General features: G+C 31.0%; 1 protein-coding gene across 2 annotated transcripts; it reads right to left on the bottom strand.

Moving 5' to 3' along the window:
* Positions 1 to 1686: 1686 nt before the first annotated feature.
* On the bottom strand, positions 1687 to 11193 carry LOC107896701 (phosphate transporter PHO1). Of its 2 annotated transcripts, none has more exons than XM_041079281.1 (15): positions 10806 to 11193; positions 9981 to 10061; positions 9120 to 9354; positions 6007 to 6355; positions 5257 to 5335; positions 4988 to 5059; positions 4591 to 4720; positions 4186 to 4306; positions 3588 to 3837; positions 3388 to 3492; positions 3230 to 3274; positions 2969 to 3121; positions 2569 to 2847; positions 2331 to 2467; positions 1687 to 2234 (listed from the first exon to the last, which is right to left on the bottom strand). In XM_041079281.1, the coding sequence occupies exons 1-15, from the start codon at positions 11061 to 11063 to the stop codon at positions 2144 to 2146; spliced, it is 2385 nt and encodes a 794-aa protein (XP_040935215.1). In that variant the 5' UTR covers positions 11064 to 11193; the 3' UTR covers positions 1687 to 2143. The 2 variants fall into 2 exon arrangements, with proteins under 2 accessions (XP_040935215.1, XP_040935216.1); XM_041079282.1 differs by having other exon boundaries at positions 5257 to 5305.
* Positions 11194 to 25399: the final 14206 nt, after the last annotated feature.

Here is a 25399-nt window from a genome sequence, read left to right as displayed (position 1 = left end):
ACTTAAAAGTATCGCAGAGTTGGAGAAACCGTTTCAAATGTTGATTAGGATCCTCCGTCATCATGCCTCTGAACTATAGATTATTCTGGATCATCTGAATCATCATCGGTTTGATCTCAAATTGTCGACCTTGCTATAGTTTCTTGAACCATATCCAGACTTGGTAAGGCATAATCCCTTAAATTTCTCTCGTTCTGAGTCATATGTACACTTGCGGGAAGCTGTGGTGCTGGTGGATTTCCTAGGGCATTATCGTCAACATCATTGAATAGTGGATTTTCTCGTGGTACGTTACAAGCAGCTGATGGTGGTTGTTCTTGCATTTGTTGTTGCTGTTGTTGCTGTTGGCGATTTTTTCAAATTATTCTCTCTGGATTTGTGGTTGCTACAATAGGCGCCCCTACTGCGAGTCATACACTAACCTAGAAAGAGAGGATTAAGAACAATAAATAAAATATAATTGTATCTATAACTTAAAATTTTCCTAATTATTCTAATTAAAGTGCAAAGATTAAAATTAAACTAGTGATGTTGCCTCTCCGACAACAGCGGCAACAACTTGACCGCCTCTAGATATACTAACGTCTAGAGTGTGAATACTACAATAAGATAGAGAATTACGAGGCGATATCCGCAAGTATACGAGTCGAGTTATAATTAAAATATATCTAACCAGTCCACAATCAAAATCAAATTTACCAACCGATTTACTTGGATTGGCTTGATTTGGTTGATTAAATGGATTGTAATAACTAACTATAATATATGATATAACACTACATAATTTATAATATAGTATACAATTATGACTAAAACTATTAATACATATATATAACTATTATTATATTATAGATTATAACAAAAGATATAGTATCAATAGTTATGTGTAATTTAGTATATTACAATACATGTCTATAACTAGTAATACATAAAATATTATTAAAATTTAATACCTTAATAAAATATTATTTTTTATTAAATTAGATTTTAAATTGAATTTTAACTTTTATAAATTATATTTGAGTATTGAGTTTAATTTCTTAATAATGAGTATATTATTTAAGTTTGAGCTTAGTATAATATATCTGAGTTTTAGAATAAGTCTTTTAAAATATGAGTATTAAGTTTATAAATTTAATAAGAAAGATAAAAGTAACCCGATTGTCAATATAATATAATAAATGATAAAAGATAGCTTCTTCAATTAATATACATATCATATGATAAAATTTATATACAATTAGCAATTTAATTATTTTTATATAAAAGAACTTTATTATATATATATACATTATGCTTTTTATAAGATAAATATGAATTGTGTTGTTAAAATGAATTATTAATTTGAAAATAAAATATTTATAACTTAAAATATTCAAAATTATTTAAATTCATAATAGCCCGCTCGGATTAATCTGTGCTCGAATCCGAAAAAAATCAACTTCAAAAAATTCAAGTCTGAAAGGGTCAAACCTGAGAAAATCCAAATCTGAAAAAATTCAAACTCCACAAAGTTTGAATCCAAAAATATTGAAATCTGAAGAAAAACTGATCCGAATCTGGCCGTTTGCCACCAAATTACTGAGCATAACAGGAACAAGTACATATTCAATTTGTTAGTCAATATTTGCTCTTTAATGAGCCTGTTTTTTTTCCCCTGAATTGCTGCATATTTTTGTTCTATCATTAAGGGAATGGAATAATATTTCTCATTAACAATAATTTGGAGAAGAAAAGCTGTACAAGATAAGAACAATTAGAAAAGTTATTGTGCCTGGTGATCAATAGTTCCCATCATTATACAGACAATCAAATATACACTTTGACTTCAAAAAGAAAAGGAATTCTAAACGTACATTCTTCATCATATCCAACAGAGACTTACAGGGAGAAAAAAGAATGCCTTTTGAGTATTGGCTGAAGACATCAGATTGATTCAGATACCAGCAAATCCAAGTTAGAATGTTGCCGTTTGGATGCTGGTACTTTCTTGCACTTTTAGTACTCTACAAATTGGAATGGATATGTGATTGATGGTGGGCGAGATCAGATCTTCCACATTGTTATAACAAATGTTGATCCCTGGATTGCCTTCTATGTAAGCTTGGTTAGGGACTTCTTCCCTGACTTTTAACAATATTTTTCAGCCATCGGAATCTGCGTCACGGAAGGGTAATGGAACAGTCTTTACAGCTCGGAACTTGCCAACATTGTTTAGATGTTCATTCTCTAACCTGTTCAGTAACGGTTTCTCAAGTGTTAGATTAGATAAGAAGACTTCATTTAAGAATCATATGGCTTGTTTAGGAATGTTTGATGGTTATAAATACCTGTAAAAATTCCAGTGCCCTCGTCGGATAACCTCGAGGGAAGCCAAGAAGAAGTCTAGCAAATGTGTCTCAACCGAATTGATTCGAAACCGCATGATGCTCTCTATCCAAGCAACTCTTAGAACTACATTCAAGGCCTGTAATTACAGAATTGTGTCATTATGGGCTTCAGTGGTAAATAAATAGTATATATATATGAACAAGACAATGGTATCAAATTTGACCAAGGATAACTCACGATGGAGAGGTAGTAAATGCTCTTGTTCTTTAGAATTAGATCATCTCTAAGCCAAGGGTTTCTGGAATTTGGATTAAGAAGCCCCCAATCCTTGACAAAATCCCAATATAATTGGTAAATCGTAGCCACAACTGAAGTCACCAAGACTACAGAAAACCATAGATGGTTGCTTTGTGTAGCATATGTGAGCCTGGCACCGGCAGCCACCATGGCAGAAACGTATTTCCCCATGTTAGCCAAGTGGTTCAGGTCATATTCATCAAACCATCTTCTTGCACACTAGAAATTAAATTGAAAAACTGTGTTAATTGAATAACTGAAAGCTGAAAAACAGATGTCATGTAATGATTATGCAATTTTTTCATGGGAAAAATAATGAAATTCAAGGGATTCCATGTACCTGCATGGCTCGCCAATAATATGGCAAAAATGAGATAACATAAGCAAGCTGTCTATAGAGTTTTCCATTTTTGCAAGTTGCATATTCATGGGTTTTGAAACTTCCAGCAAGAAAGTAGCAGGCTGTTGATTCCAAGTGTCTTAGCAAAGGAATCTGTAGTAAGAAAAAAAGATAGATATGATGATGATGATTGTAAAATAATTCTAAAATGAGAGCTAATATTTTGTTTTAGTTTTCATTGCTTGTCTCTGAATAATTTACCTGACTAGTAAGTTGGTCAGCCATGAAAAAATCAACCATCAAGACCTGCATATATACACAATAAGCCAAAGCAAGAACATGCTAAGTTACCTCTTCTGAAACTTCATACAAAACCAATTAAAAGATAATGGCAAGAAACTTGCAAGTGTATTAATGACCTTATACAATGGAGAGCATATTATGTTACGAATTATTCGGAGGAAACAGTATCGAGTTGGCCGATAGAAGATGTCAAATGGGCACACCAGCAAGGCAATGGAAATCTGGAAATTGAGATTGGAAATCAGTACAACTTCATATACTTCAAAGTTTTTGGTTACAAACTGTATAGAAACTAATGGAGTTGTTTAACCAGTACCAGAAGGAGGATTCCAGGAATGGTGTCAACATGAGAAGGTGAAAAGCCTCCAGCCCTTAATAACAGGTGGATGACCATGGCACCAACCACAGAAGTCATGAAAGTGGTACAAATTAGGAATGCATCTCTGTACTTGAGGGCTGTGCTTGGTGCAAACTCAAAGATGAAGTTGTAGTTTATTCTTGTGGCTTTCCACATGAACAAGTTGCACCCATACAAAAACAAGTGCAAGCTTAATAATGCAAATACACTGCACAAAATTGAAATTAATACTTCCAGTCAGTAATTGAAACCAATCAAGTGTCCCATTTTTACTTGTTAATAAGTAAATTTAAACTTGGTAAACAGTTTAGTAGGCTTGGCTACAGGGTCGATTCTGTTGTGCATAGACATTAATGCTATACTTGCAAGTTCTCTGTTCAACTATGATGCTCCTAATCTTTATTTTCTTTTTGAAATATCGGAACATATACGTGTCAAACACATACTTATATGTGAAACTTAAATCCGAATTGGATTACTACTTATATTTGTAATTATTGAAATTACATGGAATTTTGAAATGATAAAACTCATAGAGGCGAACGAGTATGAGAACCTGAAAACAGGGTAGACAGTCTCCATGTATGCTATTTCTTTGCTAGGTGAGAATATACCAGACAAGTGTGCCAGTATTATATATACACTAAACAATGATACAAAAGAGCCGGTAAAAAGTCCTGCAAAAAAAAAAGAAAAAGAAAAAGAGTAAAAAAGAGTAAATTAAGTAAAATCAGTGACCATAAATTTTCTTTGAATGTCAGCCTCACTGTTTCGAGGGGCCCCAGATCCCCTCTCAATAATTCATCATCATATTACCGACCATGATTTATTTTATTGGCCAAGTAAGTCATATATGTTGAATTTTAGATGATAAAGTGATTATGTTATTGTCATTAAGAGGAAAAAAAGCAAAGCGCTCTCTTCATAAATAAATGTTTCAACTTCCAAGTAAAATGATTACCAACAAAAAAGGTGACCATGTGAGAGTTTTTCTGCTGCTGAGGTCTCAAGAACTTCATGGCTTTTTTCCTGTCATTGTTGGCGAAGTGCTTTGTAAAAATGGACTCCACTTCATCCATTAGTCTTACAACCTTAATTACCAAACCAAATTGGATTCATGATATTAGGGAAGAAAAATACATGATGAGATTTCAATGTCATGAATAAAGTTTGATCACTAAATTAAAGTAATTAATAATACAAAGTTACGTGATCACATGATCCATATGAGATTCTAACTCTTTTATCTTCAAAATATTAGGTTGTGGAAGTGGTTCTTATTCATCCAATAATTGCCATATTGCTTAAGAAATAATTAATATACTCAAACGTACAAATCTGAAATATACTAACTTTACCTTATCAGAGCTAATGAAATGGGATCTCTTCACTGCTTTCAGATAACTTGCTGATGCCTGTTGGTTTGATACCTGTCCAAACCAGAAAATACACCATTTTTTTTTATAGAAAAACAAAAGAAAGATCTTATATAATTGTAGCATGCATTCTTTAAAAAGTTTCTGATCTATAAAAGAATTTATGTTTTGCTCATCAAAGCAATGAATTTCTTTGGAATTCATTCCTCTATTTGGGATTTCTGTAATCTGTAATGAGGCTGATATATTACCTTGTCAAACTTCTTGAGTATTTTTGTGAAGGCCACCATATTTAGTGAGCTGCCAAAAATGGTCCATACATAATAGAATCTGATCAGCACAGAAAATAGTACCTTTCAAGCAACTAGAAAAATGCAATAAAACCAATAAAAAGCTGATAAATAGCCCTTCAAGGGAATTCCACTTATCATCCACCCTTCATTTCCTTCTTAAAAGCACATTGTCTAGTTCACTGATGCATAAAATTATACGGCGTCACTCTATTTTGTTTTTGGTGGATTAAAATATTGAAAACTTCACCTCCAAGAAAGCACTAATGTTGGAGAATCTTAAGCGACCTAATCAAAGTTGAGACCCAAAACCATTTTTGATTTCTCTGATGGTAAATTATTTAGTTCACTGTATAAAATTATAAGGTGTCACTCTATTTTGCTTGTTTTTATTGGATTAAAATATTAAAAACTTCACCTCCAAAAAAACACTAATGTTAGAGAATTTTAGGCCACCTAGTCAAAGTTGAGGCCCAAAACCCTATCTGGTTTCGCTAAATGTCATTTACGTGCATGACATTTTGACAGTCAAGTGGTGGACCATTAAAGCAAATCTAGAAACTAAAATCCAGAAACAGCCAAAGTAATATCCATCGCTCTCAATCTCAATCACCCACCAATCTCTACTTGCAAATTAAAGCAAGAAAGAAACTTTACGTGTGTTCATATGTTAATTTCCATGCAACAGTGACGAGTCAAAAATCAAATAACCTGTAAGTTTTTAGCAGACCAAGACCCCTGTAGAGTTCAACAAAGGCGCTTCGAATCATCTTTTCAGCACATTGAATCTTCTTCCTGTTAATGAAATCACCAGAACCTTCTTTCTTGGGTTGGTTAACGAGATCTTCCCAAAGCATTGAAGTGACGGCGGAGATGGTACGAGCCGGTGTGGTAGCTGGGATGTCGATCCTCATCGCCACCTTTGGCTTCCCTTTCTTAGTCATCATGGCCCTGCTGCTTGCCGAATTCATGAAATTCACGCCATTCCTTTCTAGTGCTGCGATCACCTCATCTGTTTGTGACATCTCCGTGGAGCTATCATTCAATTCCGCGGGGTTCTCTGCATTTATTAGTTCCATTCATTAATCCACGTAACAATATTCAACCACCACAATTTAATCAATTCAATCTAATCTCTCTCTCTTTTTTATGCAGATTTACACCGTGTAATTCAAAACCTAAATTACTACAGAAAATCCCAAATCGAATTCCTAAACAAAAATTGCATTGAATTTGAATTCAACCAGCTTTCGAATCTTGGCCTACTAGCACTCATGTATGAATGATGTTTATTTCCACTTGTTTTGTAAAATAGCAACAGTAAATTCATCCTACTGTTATAAATTACAACCATTTTTATGATTAAGAATCGGGGATTATATGTCAAATTTGTCCTTTGATCGAAAAGACAAAGATTAATTTATATATTTTAAATGAAAAAATTTAATTTAATTTAACCTTTAGCAACAAAGGTTGTTAAAGAATGTGAACATTGGACGTCACTTAGTCAATCAAGGTGGACAGGTGTATTATTGAGAATCAAAAACCTGAAAAAGAAGTCATATAGACAGCATGAATTTTGCTGTATGCCAAACATATCACTTTTTTTTTTTTTTGGCCTTATATCTATTTGACATACAATACAATGTATATAAATAGTTGTATTATTAATTCATTTTTAGATTTAGGGATTAAAGTTTGGAACCCTAGAGGTGTGGAAACTGATTAGTTTTGTTGTTACAACTAAGGCAGAGATGACAAGACACATCTCACACCTTCGTTTTTCATCTACTTTATTTAGTCATGTATATCTAAAATCTTCCTGTTATTTTACTCATTTGACTTGAAAATTCTTTTCAACTATCAAACTTAAATTATAATTTTTTAAGATTAAAATAAAATTTTATTATTGTTGACATAAAATATAAGATAAATAGTATCATGTCAATATTATTAAAAAAATTAATATTTTAGTTAACATTTTTATTAAAAAATAATTTAATTCTTTATGAAAAGATAATGATAAAATTTAACTAAAAATAATAATTAAATTGATAAAATATGCAAACACGCTAAAATACATTTCTTAAAATTCTTCTTGTTAATATTTAAATCTTGAATAGATATGAATTTAAGACATGAAATATGATTCAAATATGTATATGAAAAACAAAATATTAAAAAATAAAAAATAAAAAGACTTGTAGAATTTAGGCTTAGTTTAGGAATGTTTCTCAAAAGTATTTTTAATAGAAGAAAATGTATATTTGGAGAGAAGTTAAAATTTTTAATTTGAGAGAAAAATTACTTTTTGGCCAATTTTTTGTTTAAAAGAAACAATTTTTGACTTGTTTAGGAATACTTTTATCTTAAATGTAATTTTTTTTGTAAAAATATTTTTAAAAGTATTCCTAAACTAAGTCTTAATCAAGATTAAGACAGTTGATACAACCAACATATAAAAATCTAAACCATTCAAACTAGTATGAACTAAATTGAAATAATAGTGAATATTTTTTTTAAAAAATGTTATATTTTAAATTTAAATATCAATATTAACATATTATTTGTAATAGTAAAATAAGTTATCCAATGAATCCAACCCCAACCCAATCTTTTAAGTTATGATTCCTAGACCAATAAATACTTGTACATATAAATAAATAAATAAATAGAAGAAATAGGACACGCAACGTAGGAAGCAGAGCAATTGAAAGAAATATATAATTGTGGAATGATTTGTGGAGCCACCCATCTTTGATTAATATTAAATTAAGGAGAAAGCAACAATCATATTCATATATTTTCCACCAAAATGCTATTCTGATAAAGACCGCAGTCAAAACTCCTTTCTCACAATTACAATCATACTACTTTTATTATTTTATTATTATTTTCCCTTATCATTTCTTGTTTTTTCTTTAATAATTTTACTTTATAACTAATATAAATTGCATCCCATTTTGCTTACCTTTGCGTTCTGTTTATTTCGTATTCTAATTTCATTTTTTTAGGATTTTGATTGAATTGTACTTTAATTAATTTTGAATTTAAATTATTTTATGTCGGTGATTTATAGTGAGATTTTGAGTTTAGTGTTTTTTCAAGTTTTTAATTTTCAAAATTTCTACACTCATAATTAAACTTGTTTGAAAGTCGAGTAATTTTGTCCGGTCTACAGATAATTTTACTCGCAATGCATCCCAAAATGAAGTGTAAGAATGATTATAAAAAGCATATATATTTAAAATGTAACAAAAACATAATATCATTCTAAAGAAATTGTTTTAATTTTATAAGTTAATTATGATAATTTTCTTTGTATTATTAATTTTTTTAATGTTGATTGTTAATATATATACAAGTTTATTAATTCAATTTTAAAAAAACTTAGAAATTATTATTTTTAAAAGTAACTTTATCCTTTTATAATTTTTATATAAAATATATATACTAAAAAATTTATTAAAAAAAACTTAAACCCAAAACACTAACATCTTCGCTAATCTTTCATACAAATTTTTAAAAACAAAAAATATATTAAAAAAAACCATACTTCAAATAAATATATATATATATTAAAAGTACCAAATAATCATATAACCAAACGATTGACATATGAAATTGACTTTAGTAACAAAAAAAAAATTGACTTTATAATGCCACGTCAGACCAACTTTCCGCAAGCAAATTGAAAATCATCATATGACCCGTCTAGCTAAGCTTGAACTCACAAAATCGAACACTATACGCGCAATTGTCTCAAATTAGAATCTTATTTTCATAATATTTTGAGATTATTAAAGAAGAAAAATGATCGGCACCTGAGAAAGAATTGGAGTTGGTAGAAGAAAACGAGGCGGATGAACGATGCAGAAGACCCCCTGCATTGGACTTCCGCCGGCGTTGGCGGTCGCCGACGATCTGTTTAAGGTCTAACAGTATTTGAAGTTGCTTGTTCAGAATCTCCCCTCTCTCCAAGAACTCACTCTCTTTCGTCTTGTAAAACTGGTTCACTTTGTTCAACTCTTCATCTAATCTCTCGAAAAACAACCTCACCTGCCAATTATCGAATCGTTTTGAGCTTTTATTTGCAAAGATGATTTTATATATACATAGGTCTAATTCGTCTACAGTCCCTATACTCTTCATACTTTTAATATTTAGTCCCTCTAATTATAATACTATCGGATATGCGTTATGAAATGGATTTTAATTTTTTAAATCAAACATTTGATGGTAAAAATATTTTGCCTCTTTTTACTTTAAAAAAAAATAGGCAAATCAGTTCCTATATTTTAAATCAAATAGCATATTGATCATTTTAATTAAAAATTTTATTCATTTACATTGTTAAAAATTAGCATGGCTGACAGAATAATCAGATAGTAACACATAACAGACCATTTATACTTTATGCTGACATACAAAGATTAACTTTTAACAGTAAAAATGAAAAAAATTTAAATAGAAGGACCAAATTACTCTTTGGTCTAACATTCAAAGATTAATTGTCTATTTTTTTAGTAGAAGCGGTAAAATACAATCTATCTCCTACTATGGGGACTAAACAATTAAATACCCAATATTCAAATTTATCAAAAGCCGACAACCAAAGTTATCAATTAGAGGGATTAAACTTTGAAAGTGTGAAAAGTACAGGGACGGGGTATAATTAAACGTACCTCATCTTCTTCAGAAAACAATTGAAGGAGTTCAGTTTGATAGAGTACTTCTTCATCTGAATCCATGCTTTTACTCCTTACCTATAACATGAAAAAAGTATATAATGAAAAGCACTGGTATATATATGGAAGGCTCATGCTTTGATGTCCTTTTCACTGGTTTTTTGGGTATAAGCGGTTGTTTTCCTTCGTCTCTATATTCACGTTAGTTTCGTGATATTATAACTTGAAACCGTTGCTTATTTGCTTTCGTGACAAAATCAGAAATCTCTCAAGGAAGTTTGCAAATAAAGTAGCCTAAATTATGATCACAAATAAAGAAGAAGACAACCCCCCATTATATTGATCTTCAAGATTCCATCCAACATTATACTAAATATATCCAAGAATGTAGAGAAAGGAAGTGTTTCCAATTATGAATTTTTTTAAATATTTTGCAAGCAAATGAAAGTGAATAAATATAAACGACAAAAAAGATGTAATAATTCCACTAACCATATAACTTAACTATAAAGTGTAATAGTTGAGTTGATATTAATCTTGAATTTTAATTTATTCACAAAATATAGAGATTCGTCAGGAAGCTTTGATATATGGGACCCATTGATCAAACGGTGAGAAAATCGGTTTGTGAGGGGGGAAGGGAAATAGTATTAGTGTACGTAGGCGAAACAATATCTGCAGAAAAACAATAGGGAAGGGAAAGAAGAAGAAAAATATAAGAGAAGTTCAATTTTCCACAACTTTATGTGGAAATCAATGAAGAAATGCAAAAAAGGAGCAGAACCCAATTTTCCTGTTGTGATTCTTATTAATGATTTATACCTGAATGATCTCATCAGTATTGTTGTTGGAGGAGGTGAAGAAGTGCTTGGTCGTTGATGCAACTTTCAAGGCGATGAAACGAATAGGGTCGAGGATTGAGCGACCAAAATCATGGGTAAACTCGACTGAGGCAATTTGTTTGTTAGTCCTAGACAGCTTGATCTTCTTTACATGTTTCTTGAGTTGCCAATAGTTAACGAAGGCTTCTTTCCATTCAGGGATTAATTGAGCTTCAAGCTCCTTTGAGAACTTCACCATTGTTGTTGTGTTGGTGTTCTTCTATTTTGTTATTGTTGGTGGAGAGAAAAAAGAAATGTTGGTGGGAGATGACAAAGTGGGAAAATGAGAAAGAAAAAGAAGAGAGAGAGAAAGAGAGAAAGAGGGCATGGAGGGGTTTGAGAGGGGATTAGTGAGGTTTATATATAGAGAAAAAGAGAGAGACATACAAGAGAAGAGATAGAAACGTGTGGAGAAAGTGGAGAGTTAGCTTGTTCTTATTGGAAAGGTTTTTATATGTTCTTACTCCCTCTATTCTTCTCACTTTTGAAATTTAGCCCCTAGGGAAATTTTGTCTTATTTAAAAATTAAGCCCATTTAATAACTCCATACAAATTTAACAAAAGTCAATTAATAGTATTATCTAGATTTTAGCGAGCATTTAGTACGATGGAAAGTGATCAGTTTCTTTAAAATTTAACTAGTGGAAAAGTGATTCCACATATATTAAATTTCCTTAGAATATAGCTTTTCTTTGCAGATGATTGCGAGTTACTTCCCTTCGACTCTAAAAATATTATTTCATTGAATAATGGTGGGAATGTAACTTTCTCGTATAGTTGATAAGTTAAAACTTATTTATGAGACAAAATTTCCCTTTTTCTTATTTATTTATTTATGTGGAATACTTTTCAACACAAAATCATAAAAAATTATTTAATTTTAAATATATTTTAAATACTATCAAAATAAATTTTAAAATATATTCTAATGTACATACATATTAAATATTTATTTTAAGATAATTTTATTAAACTATTTTTATTTAAAAATAAATAGATTTTAATTTTATTAAACTATTTTTATTTAAAAATAAATAGATTAACTTACATGGTTATTAATAATAAAATACTTTTTATTAATAATAAATATCATTTTGTTAAATTAATAATATTTTATATTTTATTTGATGACGTAATTTTGAATTTACCCCCACATTTCTAGTAGAGTGTATAGTGAATAAAATGTATCAATGTAAATTTCTTGGAAATTCGATCTGTATTTTCTTATGTGTATCAATTATATTGAATCATATTCTAGAAAACCATATCAAAGTGCTATCTTAATTTTTAAATTAGACAAAGAAAAATGACTAGATTTATGAAATTAAAAGTAAAATGACTAAAGAGTAGAGCGACTGGGCATAATTAGACCTTATTGGAAATTAGTTACTTTTTAATCTCTTACATACTATTTGCATTACGAAATTCAAAGGCGAAAGGAAAAAAGTTGAAAAAAGGTAATTAAAGTTAAAATTGTGTTTTGATTGGCTAGTTTTGCTGTTTTTATGGAGTAATACAGTAAAGGTAAATAATGTGATAATTGTGTGAAAATTGGAGTTATAGAAATCCACTCAAACTTTACTGGGAAATTTTGCTTTTTGGATTAAAAAGTACAGCAAACTTTTGGCATCAAACACACAAAATAAATAAGAAAAAAGAAAAAAAAAGGGAAAGTTTTTCATTGGTGCATCAATAATTTAATAATGGATTGTTTTTTAGATTTGGTCAAATTTCACAATTCCACATTGATACTTTAGCAACGTTGTTATTATTGGATGATAAAAGGAAAATAAATTACTATGATGAGATTCCATTTTATACTTTTTATCTCTTAAAAATAATTATATCAATTAGATTGAATTTAAGGTTTTTTTTTCCATTTAATTAAGGTCTTTTTAATGGGGTTTGAAAATCTTGTCAAGAGCCAATTCTACCGTATATAGACATATCATCAAATTTGATCTTTTATTGAATTAATATTACGAGCTAATTAGATATTAACTTAATTTTAATTTTTTAAAGGAATTCAACAAACAACAAATATTATTACGGGTGTATTTATGTAGTTGAATGTTAAAAGAAACTACTTAAAAAACGCTTAAGTGTGAGCTTAAATTTTAAAGATTTATTCCTCTTCTTTAATGTAAAATACACTTATTTCATATGGTTGAAAAATATCCACTTACCCCCTTATGTTCGAAAAAATAATTCCAGAAACCCCTTAAAAGTCTATTTACTAAGCAATTTTTGAATAAAATATAATTATACCCTATTATTATTGATCTATATAACTATTTAGTTTATTCATTTCTCTATTTCTAATTAAAAATAGAAATTTAATTATGCATTAAATTGCTATAAATCTAAATATATTTGACTTCTTTCATAAAAAAAATGTGTTTAATTTAATTATATATTAATCTTGAGAAGAATTCATTAAAATTATTTTTATGTAAAATTAACTAGTTGCCGTTATTGAAAAGGTTCTAATTGGAAAATAAATTTATTAATAGAAAAAATAAATACATGTCAAAGTTAATATATATAATTGAATTAAATTTAAATATTAATATTTAATTTCATAAAAAATTAAATACAAAAAAAGTAAAATAAAAAAATATAATGATCATGGATAATATATTTTAAAAATAAACTGCTTAATGATAAGATTAAAGTCTTAGGATATTTAAAATTTCAGATTCAAAAGTCTAAACTATATGTAAATTTTTAGTTTATATCTATTTTAATTGATATTAAAAATATATATTAATTGAAATGTAGATTATATTTAGCATATGTTTATATTAAAATATAATATATTTATAATTTAATTTAATAATAATTAAATTTCACATCATAATATATATAGGATAATTAGGGATATATATATTAATGAGATGGGAAAGGGAATTATAAGATTTCCTAGAAAGGGTTTCATACGCTCAACATTTAAATATAATTTAATTAATAACTATAATGCACAAATTCAGTTCATATAGAATTATATTTATATTATTTGATTTTGATTAGAGCAGAGCATTTCAACTCTTAAATGGATTTAGTTGAAACTTTTTTGTATTATTTTTTTTTCAATATTAGTGAGTTTTTTTTCTCTACCCATAATTTTTTTTTGAAAAGGTTTTCATATAAAATTTATGTGTTCGTAGTTTTCTTTTCTTATTGTTTTGCGATCATTCTACTGTCATTATTAACGTTTATTATAACAAATATCAAATTTAGTTTCAAAATAACGATATCAACTTTCTTAAATTGTACATACCAAAGAGTTTTTTTATTTTCACAAATTAAATTATTGCCATATGCAATTTTTCATTAATATATTAAAAGAAATATGTGTTCATTTAATGTAAATAAAATTTTTAAACTCAATTATTGGTGTATAAATGAACATATACGTTTAATTGAGTTGAGTGATATCTAAAAAATAAAAATAAAACATAAGAAATAAGAAATAAATAATATAAATGTTATTTAACATAAAATTTAATTTATTTTTATTAATTATGTCAAAAATTTATAATTATTTATTTTATAAAACAACACTTTTCACCTAATTTCTTTTATCACTTTCAATTTCTCAAGCATTGTCATTTAAATATTTTTTTCTTAATTAAAAATTGAAAATAAATTTATTTCAAAAAAGACATAATAACTTATTTGGCTTTCTAAAAATTATTTTAATTTTCTATTTAATTTTTCACATATTTTAACCATTAAACTTGCTCTATTTGTCAAATCACCTAAAATAGATAAAAAGAGTTAACGTCTGTTAACTTTACTAACTTGGTTATACATCGGCAAACAAGAAGAAGGAAGAAATTATCTAGCACTTCACGTCGATATACTGTTTGAAATTGCGTTGTTGTGTCAGAAGAATGATAGGTATATTGATTCGGTATACTCTAAAAATACATTTGGTACAATATTGACGATCTCACAAAGATTGAGTTTCGGTGAATTCCCATTTACTGATCCCATCTTTTATTGAATCAATCCCCTACAAGAATATGTGGAGCTCGACATGTCTGGAAACACAGGAGAACATTCTTTTACTGATATTATTACTAGTGTTCGATACTAGGTCATTCATAGTATTGCTATACCTTCCCTATTCATCGTGGGTTGGTTATTTGTCAACATAGGTTTAGCTTATGATGTGCTTGAAAGCCCTCGTCCAAACGAGTATTTTACAGAGAGTCGACAAGGAATTCCATTAATAACTGGCCGTTTTGATTCATTGGAATAACTCGATGAATTTAGTAGATCTTTTAAGGAGGATCCAATGACCATAGATCGAACCTATCCAATTGTTACAGTACGATGGTTGGCGGATTGCCACGTGGACACTAAGTTAGCAATTAATTAACTTTTTTAAATTTTAAAAAATTAAAAATTATTAAAAAATTATAAAATTATACTTTTTTATAATTTTTAAAAAATTAATTAATTGCTAAATTGGTATACATGTAAATTTTCGCATCAACAAAGTTAGTAAACTTTAACTTTTTCATTAATTTTAGGGTGATTTTTGACAAACAATGCAAGCTCAAATATTTAAAGAGACGAACAAAATAAATAATAACTAAAATTATTTTTTTAATAAAATTGAAGGACCAAATAAATCATTATAACTTTAAAAATTATTCATGATAATAATTTTTAACCGTCAAATAACAACTTCCTTTTTGTAAAAGGAAAATTACTTATCTTATTCTTTTTAATAATTTTCATTATTTTTCATTTTTCAATAACATTTTTTATTATTTTCACCATAGGTGGGTGTCCAAATTTTTAATATTTTTAAAAGTTTTGGTAAAGAGTGCTTTTAGTTAGGGCACTTTCTTAAGATTAGTTAAATTTGTATTTAATGTACTATTCTCAAGTTGTTGATTATTAATAATTTTAATTTTAAACATTAAAAGGTAATCCTTAGCTCTTTATTTTTTCTTCTAAAAGTGTGTATATACTACAAAAAATTATATGTAAATGAGTAAAGCAGATATCGTCTACCAAATATGAAAAAAGCTTGGGATTTTGCTTCTAAATAAAACAATTCCAGATACAGGAAAATGCTTATCTATTCAATATTGTAAGAAAATCTCATCAAATAATTGCTCTTTTGCCTTAGAATTATATGTTAATTACTGAATTTAGAAAAAAGAAAAAAAAAAGAAAGAAAGAAAAGAAAGCTGTCGTTGTTCCATTGATTGTTCAATTTTATGCTCTTTTTTTTTCTTTTATAAACATGCTTTGCTTTGCTTTCTTTTTGTGACAATAGTCGTGAATCTTCTGTCTCTTTGATATTATATATATAATATGTTTTCACATCATAACGATTTGTTTGATGGACTTGGTTTCATAAATTCGGATATAGATTCAAACAACCTGCATGCATTTGCCTGGTGTTTACATAAAATTTTTTTGACTTTGCCCTGCAAATACCAACTTGAACCTACACAAATTTTGTCACTAGACTATAGTTTGATTGGCCAAATCCTTCAATCTCCTGTAATAAAAATAAAAAGTTGTTATAATTATATGGTTATTGGAAGGAAAAGGATGGTTAATTACCTAAAATTATTGAATATTTTTAGGGGGAAATGGTAAAGAAATTTCAGTTGCATGAGAGATGCAAAATAAATAAAAGGGAAGATGCTTTTAGCATAGTATAAGGTATCTAAGCAGAAGAATATTCCAAATAAAGAGAAGTAATTCGAGAGAGATTTTGATTAAAAAGGGGTATAGGGTGGGGGAGAAAGCAGTAAAGCACTACGGAACCCCTCGTATCAAGGTTTTTTATTTGGTCATTATAAGTTGGGGCCTCAACCACGTCTCTTCAATTACTTATTGCTTTGCCTTCTGCATTGCTAACTCATCCTCCACAAACCACAGCAACACCCTCCCCCTTTGTTTGAGCTTCTTAGTTCTATGGAGGTGGGCTTTCCCTATGTTACACTGCTCCACAAAAAGTAGCAAAGTAAAACCTTTAAAACATTTTTACTCTACCGAATAAATGTTGAGTACAATTCAAAAGCGAAACTAGAAATTTTGTTAAGGAGACCGAAATAATATTATAAAATTTGACAGCCAAAATTAAAAATTTTGTATTAAAATATTCAAATTAAATTATTAGCTTCCGAAGGAGCTAAAATTATAGTATTTTCATTTAATTAAAGGTTAAAAAAAGGATAAAATTTACTCTTTTAATTTTAGGAGAGGCTATATGCATGGCAATTTTCTTATTGAGCCAAGGGGATTTAAGGCACTTGCCTCTCCCTTAAACTACACCTTAGTTAATGTACTCTAAAAAAAAATTGTAGATTTGATTATTTGAGACGACAATATTAAAAGAAATAATCACGAATTTTATGCATGTATCATAAAATAGATATAAAAAATAATTATTAAGTAGGATGCTCTTAATTAATCTTACCAGAAATTTCCCACTTCGAAGCAGCACAAAGATGGAAACTGCTTCAAAGATGGTTAAAATACTAACAAGTATCGCATGGGTCACAAACTAGTCATTGATATAATTGTAGGTTGTATTTAAAAAAAAACCATGAATTTTTTTATGCATTATAAAATAGTCTTTTATATATTATGTATTATCACATTATTAAATATGAAAATTTATATAAGGTATGATTATATTAGTAAAATTAAAAAATATTAATTTTTTTTATCTATTTTAGGATGATTTGATAAACATTATAAATTTAAAAGAAATAAAAAATTAAATAGAGAGATAAAATATTTTTTTAAACCATTATTTTAATAGTGGTTATTTTTTTCTTTTAAAAAAATATATAAACCTGAATGCATAAAGTATTATTAAATGTAGTTAATTTAAAGAATAAATCCGATAAATCTATGTCATATTAATTGTTGGATTATGGTACTCATTGCAATATTAAAATATTGGTAAACAAAATGAAAGAATTAGAGGTAAAAAGGTTAGCTATTTTGTGTAAGACTAAGACGGAGAGAAGATCCCACCATCAAATTGTTTATTAATAATCTTAAGTTTATATGTATATTGGACTACAAGATTCAACAACGAAACCAACTAAAATGTAGCAATTTGGCATCCACCTGGAGTTAATTAGAGAAAAAAAAACAGACTATTTAAAACAACCACGTAAATTGGATTCTATTAGGATCCATTATCATCTCTTAAATCCACTAAATTAAGAGTTGATAAATGATTTATTTTCAGTAAAAAAAAATTATGAAATAAATTTCTTTAAATTAACATCACCAGAATTATTAGTAGTGGAGACCTTGAATCATCCTTTTCAATTTTCTTGGCATCCAAACACGTGTATAGATTCATTATCAAGAACTCATATATTGTATGGTTCTCTAAGCTTAAATTCCAACCAGGATTCTGTAGACAGGATCTAGTACTTGTAATAATAAGTGAACTGTTAACTAGTTGTTTTCCACAGTAATAAACGGAAATGTATAGTGGCAAGGACAATTGCAAAATCAACCAATTTTTTTTAGTGGGATTTGCTGATGAAATTATGGTGACCGAGAGTCAAATCATCATTACTTTATTTCTTTTTTGCTTTTCAAGTGTTTGCATATGACGTATGAAACACTGTGCCCTTTTTGTATGCTCCTCCACTAACACCAAATACCCCAAAATAATACTTTGGTGTAGGGGACCTGAATCTCCCACTATATTTTCAGGCACACACAAAGAATTAATTTATTAGAGGGAGTGTAGGGCAAATATCTCACTAATGGGGACATTATGCTAAGATCTCTTGGCTTTCATGCTCACAGGACATGGATTTGGAAAACCTACTCCCCCCCTCCAAAAAAAAAAAAACCTTTGTTGTAATGTTGGGACATTCTTTTTAGTTAGTGTTTAGATATGGTTTGATCTATTGTGAGAGTGATCACTATTTTAATGGTTGGAGAAGTCGTAAGGAGATGGATAACAATTAGGAAATTAGATTTTTAGTATGTATTTTGATGTTTATGTTTGTTATACCTCCATCATGTATTTCTATAATGTCCAGCAAACCTAATTGAGTCTAGTAAATCATGCATTTAACTAACCTTCTGTTGTTCCAATAGGGTCGGAAGCGTGTAAATTATTGTACTAAAAAATCACACAAAGTTCAATTCCCAAGGAAGAGAGGTGGATCACATAGATCTCTTAAATACCAAGTCTTTCCTTAGACAGAATATCCCTTCTATAGTAATTTAATAGCACAATTAAATACTACTATTATACCCTCAAATATTGAAAGAAAAATAGGACAAGAAAGAACACAAGAGATTTAACGAGGTTCGGTAAATTATACCTACGTCCTCGGGCACTAACACCAGATGATAACTTTACTATCTCCAAAGTATTACAAACAAATAGAATTCCTTAAGAATTCTCAAATGGGAGAAGAGAGAAAACTAAGAGAGAAAGATTGGTTGGGATGGTGTAAATGAGAAATGGTTAGGCCTATTTATAGTTGAGGTTCAGGGACTAACTTGTAAATGGCCTAAAAATTAGGGACCAAAATTGCAATTATCCCATTCAACTTTAAACAACTTGCCTACCGTTTTTTTCTTTCGGTGCCACTTGCACCTCCCATTTTTTTTTACTTTTCAACACCCCTTTTAATTTGACTTTTCAACAATCTCCACATTGAAGATTTGATTAGGATAATCACATCTTCACACACTTCCTTCAACTCCCCAAATTCGATAAAGTTATCTTTTGTAGTGCCTCCAAATGCGCTCTCGAGCGCCATACTCCTGAAGGTGCTCAAATTCTCAGGATGTTAATCAAGTTCAAATAATGATTAAACTTGATTGTTGTTACCACCTTGGTCATCATATCTGCGGGATTATCTGCTGTCGGAATCTTCTAAAGTAGAATTTTTCCTTTTTCAAAGACTTCCCGCACAAAGTGATATCTTACGTCGATATGCTTGGTTCTTGAATGATAGACTTGATTTTTCGCTAAATGAATAGCGCTCTGACTGTCACAATATAAACTTATGTGACTTTGAACAACTCCTAAGTCTTTCAACAATCCATTAAGCCAAATAGCCTCCTTAACAGCTTCTGTAACTGCCATATATTCTGCCTTTGTAGTAAACACAGCTACTGTAGACTGTAAGGTAGACTTCCAACTCACTGGGGCTTTCGCAAGAGTAAACAGATACCCCATAGTTGAACGACGTTTATCTAAATCACCAGCAAAGTCGGAATCAACATATCCAACTACAAACTGACCAAGTGCTTCATCCTGTTCAAAAATTAAACCAACATCTACGATTTTTCGAAGATACCGTAGAATCCATTTCACAGCTTGCCAATGTCCTTTTCCAAGATCATGCATATACCTGCTCACAACTCCAACAACTTGTGAAATGTCAGGCCGCGTACACACCATCGCATACATCAAACTCCCAACTGCATTAGCATATGGGACTTTTGCCATATATTCTCTTTCTTCTTCAGTTTTCGAAGATAATTGAGCACTAAGTTTCAAATGAGAAGCAAGTTGGGTACTTACATGTTTTGTGTTTTTATTTACACCAAAACATTGTAATACCTTTTTCAGATATTGCTTCTGATTCAAACAAAGCTTGCCTCTCTGTCTATCTCTACTTATCTCCATGCCGAGAATCTTCTTGGCCTCACCTAGATCTTTCATCTCGAACTCTTGATTCTACTGAGCCTTCAGTTTATCTATCTCTTTTTGGCTCTTCGAAGCGATTAACATATCATCAACATACAAGAGTAGATAAATGAAAGATTTGTCATGCAGCTTCTGCAAATACACACAATTGTCATATTTGCTTCTTGTGTACTTCTTCCTTCTCATAAAGCTATCAAATCGCTTGTACCACTGCCTCGGGGATTGCTTCAATCCATATAGCGATTTGTTCAACTTACAAACCCAATTTCTACCACCAGCATCTGTGTATCCTTCGGGATGAGTCATATAGATCTCCTCTTCTAACTCACCATGCAAGAAAGCCGTCTTAACATCAAGTTGAGCTAGTTCCAAATTCAACTGTGCTACCAAGGCCAACAAAATTCTAATGGAGGAATGTTTCACAACAGGGGAAAATACATCATTGTAGTCAATTCCCTCCTTCTGAGCGTAGCCTTTAGCTACCAATCTTGCCTTGTAGCGAATATCCTTCTTGCTAGGAGATCCATCTTTCTTTGCGAATACCCACTTGCATCCGATTGCCCTTTTACCTTTCGGTAATTGCGCCAACTCCCAAGTATTGTTCTTCAGGAGAGACTGCATTTCTTCATCCATGGCGCTTTTCCATTTATCACTTTCTAAGCTTTGCATTGCTTCTTGATAAGTAATAGGAATATCATCAACAACGGGAAGGGCGTAGGCCACCATATCAGCAAATCGAGCAGGTTTACGAATTTCTCTCCGTGGCCTTGCAACTGCAACTGGTTCTGGTGTACTTAGTGGTTCTTGGGTCAGAACCTTTTCAACCTCTAATTCCTCTATTGTGGCTGGAGAATTAGACTTATTAACTGGGCAAATCCCCATCTGCTCAAACTCCACCTGTTTTGGAGTACACTCCACCTGCTGTGGAGTATTGCTCGTTTGAATATCTTTATCTGCTACCTTTTTCAATGTGGCAGATTCATCAAAGGTAACATCTCTGCTACAGATCATTTTCTTTGTGCTTAAGCACCAAAGACGAAATCCCTTCACTCCAGAAGTGATTCCCATAAAGAGAGCTTTCTTTGCCCTCGGATCTAACTTTGACTCCTTCACATGGTAATATGCAGTGGATCCAAACACATGTAAGGAATCATAATCTGTAGCCGGTTTTCCAGACCATACCTCCATAGGAGTTTTTCTTTCTAATGCAGATGATGGCAAACGATTAACAAGATGGCCAGCGTATGTCACAGCCTCAGCCCAAAATTGCTTGCCCAACCCAGCATTGGACAACATACATCGAACTTTCTCCAGCAATGTTCGATTCATACGCTCTGCCAATCCATTCTGCTGTGGTGTATCCCTAACTGTGAAGTGTCGAACAATACCATACTCTTGGCACACATCGAAGAACGGATCACTTTTATATTCCCCTCCATTGTCCGTCCTAAGCCGCTTGATTTTCTTGCCAGTCTGGTTTTCGATCATAGTTTTCCATTTAAGAAAAACTCTAAGCACTTCATCCTTAGTTCTCATGGTATACACCCAAACTCTTCTGGAAAAGTCATCAACAAAAGTAACAAAGTAGTGTTTTCCTCCCAATGAAGGTGTCTTAGAAGGCCCCCACACATCTGAGTGAACATATTCCAAAATACCTTTTGTATTATGGATAGCAGTACCGAATTTCACTCTCTTTTGCTTTCCCAGAACACAATGCTCACAAAATTTTAATTTGTAAGCCTTTGCACCTTTCAACAATCCTTGCTTTGCCAGAATTTGCAAGGATTTTTCGCTGGCATGTCCCAACTTCATATGCCACAACTGCATTGAGTCCAATTCTTTGTTACCAGAAGCTGTAGCGACTGCTCCAATAACTGTACTACCTTGGTAGTAATACAAGTTATTTTTCCTGATGCCCTTCAATATCACAAGTGCGCCAGATGTCACTTTCAAAATCCCATCTCTCATAGTAACAACTGAACCATTGGATTTCAAGGCTCCCAATGAGATGAGGTTTTTCTTCAAACTGGGCACGTACCGAACATCAGTCAAAACTCTGGTTGATCCATCTTGATTCTTTAATTGGATTGAACCTATCCCAACAGTTTTACAGGCATTGTCATTGCCCATATAAACAACTCTTCCATTTAGTTCTACTAAATCAGAGAACCACTCCCGGTTAGGGGACATATGATAGGTACAACCCGAATCCAATATCCACTCATCTGAATGGAACGACGATGATGATGCAACCAGTGATAGTTCAGAGTCACTAGTATCATGCTTTGCAACACATGCATCTACAGCAGCTTTTTCCTTATTCTTCAGCTTTAGACAATTTTTCTTCCAGTGGCCTTTCTCATGGCAAAAAGCACATTCATCTTTCCCGAGTCTGGACTTTGACTTTGATCTCCCCTTTTGAGTTTTCTTCCTAGTGTATGAACGACCTCGGACTACTAAAGCTTCTGTATCTCTGATTGAGTTTTTCTATTTGTCCTTCTTTCTCTGTTCATAACTGTATAAGGCCGCACAGACTTCGCTCAGAGATATATCACTCCTGCCATGAAGTAGAGTAGTTTCTAGGAACTCAAACTCCTCAGGAAGTGACCCCAACAGCATCAAAGCCAAATCTTCATCTTTGAATGTCTCATCCATATTCAGCAAATCAGTGACTAACTGATTAAATTTGGTGATGTGATCATTCATTGTGGTACTTGGGACGTATGTGAAGCGAAACAGTCTTTTCTTCAAGTGGAGCTTATTTTGACTGTTTTTCTTCAAAAAATTTTCTTCAAGTGCCACCCACAACTTATTTGCAGAAGTCTCCTTTGAAAAAGCATACCTCTGCTCTCGAGAAAGGCATGATCGAATTGTGCCACATGCCAACCGATTGATCGCCTTCCAATCTTTCTCTTGTACATCATCTGGTTTCTCTTCATCAATGGCAATGTCTAGACCCTGCTGAAAAAGGGCATCTAGAACCTCACTTTGCCACATACCAAAATGGCCCGTGCCATCAAAGATCTCCACGGCCAATCTTGCATTTGCAATTGTCGGTCTTGTCCACATGGACAATGTTGAAGCTCCTACACCGACCGTTTTCTCTATAATCTTTCAATATACCTAAGGAAATCTTTTCTGATGTGGAAGATCAGTTTAAACTGCAACCACAGAGCATACTACGATTAACCTTCGGCTCTGATACCACTTGTTGTTCCAATAGGGTCGGAAGCGTGTAAATTATTGTACTAAAAAATCACACAAAGTTCAATTCCCAGGGAAGAGAGGTGGATTACATGGATCTCTTAAATACCAAGTCTTTCCTTAGACAGAATATCCCTTCTATAGTAATTTAATAACAAAATTAAATACTACTATTATACCCTCAAATATTGAAAGAAAAATAGGACAAGAAAGAACACAAGAGATTTAACGAGGTTCGGTAAATTATACCTACGTCCTCGGGCACTAACACCAGATGATAACTTTACTATCTCCAAAGTATTACAAACAAATAGAATTCCTTAAGAATTCTCAAATGGGAGAAGAGAGAAAACTAAGAGAGAAAGATTGGTTGGGATGGTGTAAATGAGAAATGGTTAGGCCTATTTATAGTTGAGGTTCAGGGACTAACTTGTAAATGGCCTAAAAAATTAGGGACCAAAATTGCAATTATCCCATTCAACTTTAAACAACTTGCCTACCGTTTTTTTCTTTCGGTGCCACTTGCACCTCCCATTTTTTTTACTTTCAACACCCCTTTTAATTTGACTTTTCAACACCTTCTACAGAGTATGATCTCACTGTCAGTAACTTCTAAATACGTAAATAACATTGTCTCCCAGTATAAAAACTCACAATAAGAGCTATAAGAGGTAGGTCCCATTCCAAACTCCATATCTATCTCTCTAAAACAAAGAACATCATAACTATCATCAATGGCTCTCTATCTCATTTGAAGGTAAACTGCTATCCAAGCCATCACTTCATCCACCTGTTAATCTTACTGGTTAACAATGATAAGAGTAGAAGAGTTTAAATTAGATTACTAATTTTTGAAAATTAAAAAATGAAATTGTACCGTACGTATGAATTAATATTTTTATTTGATATTTGAATACGTACTCTGTTAAAGAGATAAAAACAAGATAAAGATAGTGTAAGAATAGAGAAAAGCTGAAGGACTAACTCGGAAGCCCTTAGTACCTTTGTTTCCTTGTTGCAGACTTAAACATTGACCCCAACAGGATAAAAGATACCCTTCTACTTTTCTCAGCATTACCCATATTTCTTACAAGGTAGGAATCTAATGTGTACTTTGGGTACCATGTGGGATATTCAAGTGGCCCTTAATCTTGGAGATATACAAGATAAGTCTCAAATAAGGGGCAGCATGGGGGACTAATTAAACTAATGGGGTGCACTTGCAACTTGGGGTAAAAAATTTTACACTACATATGCACCTATTCATGCTTTAAGAGTCAAAGGTCAGATCATTTGAAGGGTCATTTAGTTTATTAATAATACACCTTACCGCATATATATAATCCAAGCAGCAAAGGGAGCAAAACAAAATCTATGTTTTATTTATATATTTTATTGGGTAAATTACAGTACAAGTCATCAAACTATGTTTTTTTTATTCAATTATGAAAAGTTACAAAATAGTTATTCAATTATTCAATTTTTTTTTGTCATCAGCATACTAACGTAAAAATGGAAGCACCAAATGATCTAAGATAGCTGAGTGTCTATTTTGTAATTTTTCATAGTTGGGTGATCAAAAAAGAAATTAACTAATAGTTAGATGACATATTGTAACTTTTCATAATTAGGTAATAACTAATAGTTGG

This window comes from Gossypium hirsutum, chromosome A10 (genome assembly GCF_007990345.1).
Source record: "Gossypium hirsutum isolate 1008001.06 chromosome A10, Gossypium_hirsutum_v2.1, whole genome shotgun sequence".
Taxonomy (NCBI): domain Eukaryota; kingdom Viridiplantae; phylum Streptophyta; class Magnoliopsida; order Malvales; family Malvaceae; genus Gossypium; species Gossypium hirsutum.
Note: the sequence above shows the minus strand (reverse complement) of the source record. Positions and strands in the feature narration are given on the sequence as shown.

What these genes read in the sequence shown, in the direction of transcription:
- LOC107896701 (XM_041079281.1), bottom strand. Translation starts at nt 11,063, where the DNA reads ATGGTGAAGTTCTCAAAGGAGCTTGAAGCTCAATTAATCCCTGAATGG. An exon ending in CATGGTCACCTTTTTTGTTG is followed by an intron (nt 4,307 to 4,590) that starts GTAATCATTTTA and finishes TTTTTTTTGCAG; the next exon opens with GACTTTTTACCGGCTCTTTT. An exon ending in ACTGTCTACCCTGTTTTCAG is followed by an intron (nt 3,838 to 4,185) that starts GTTCTCATACTC and finishes AATTTTGTGCAG; the next exon opens with TGTATTTGCATTATTAAGCT.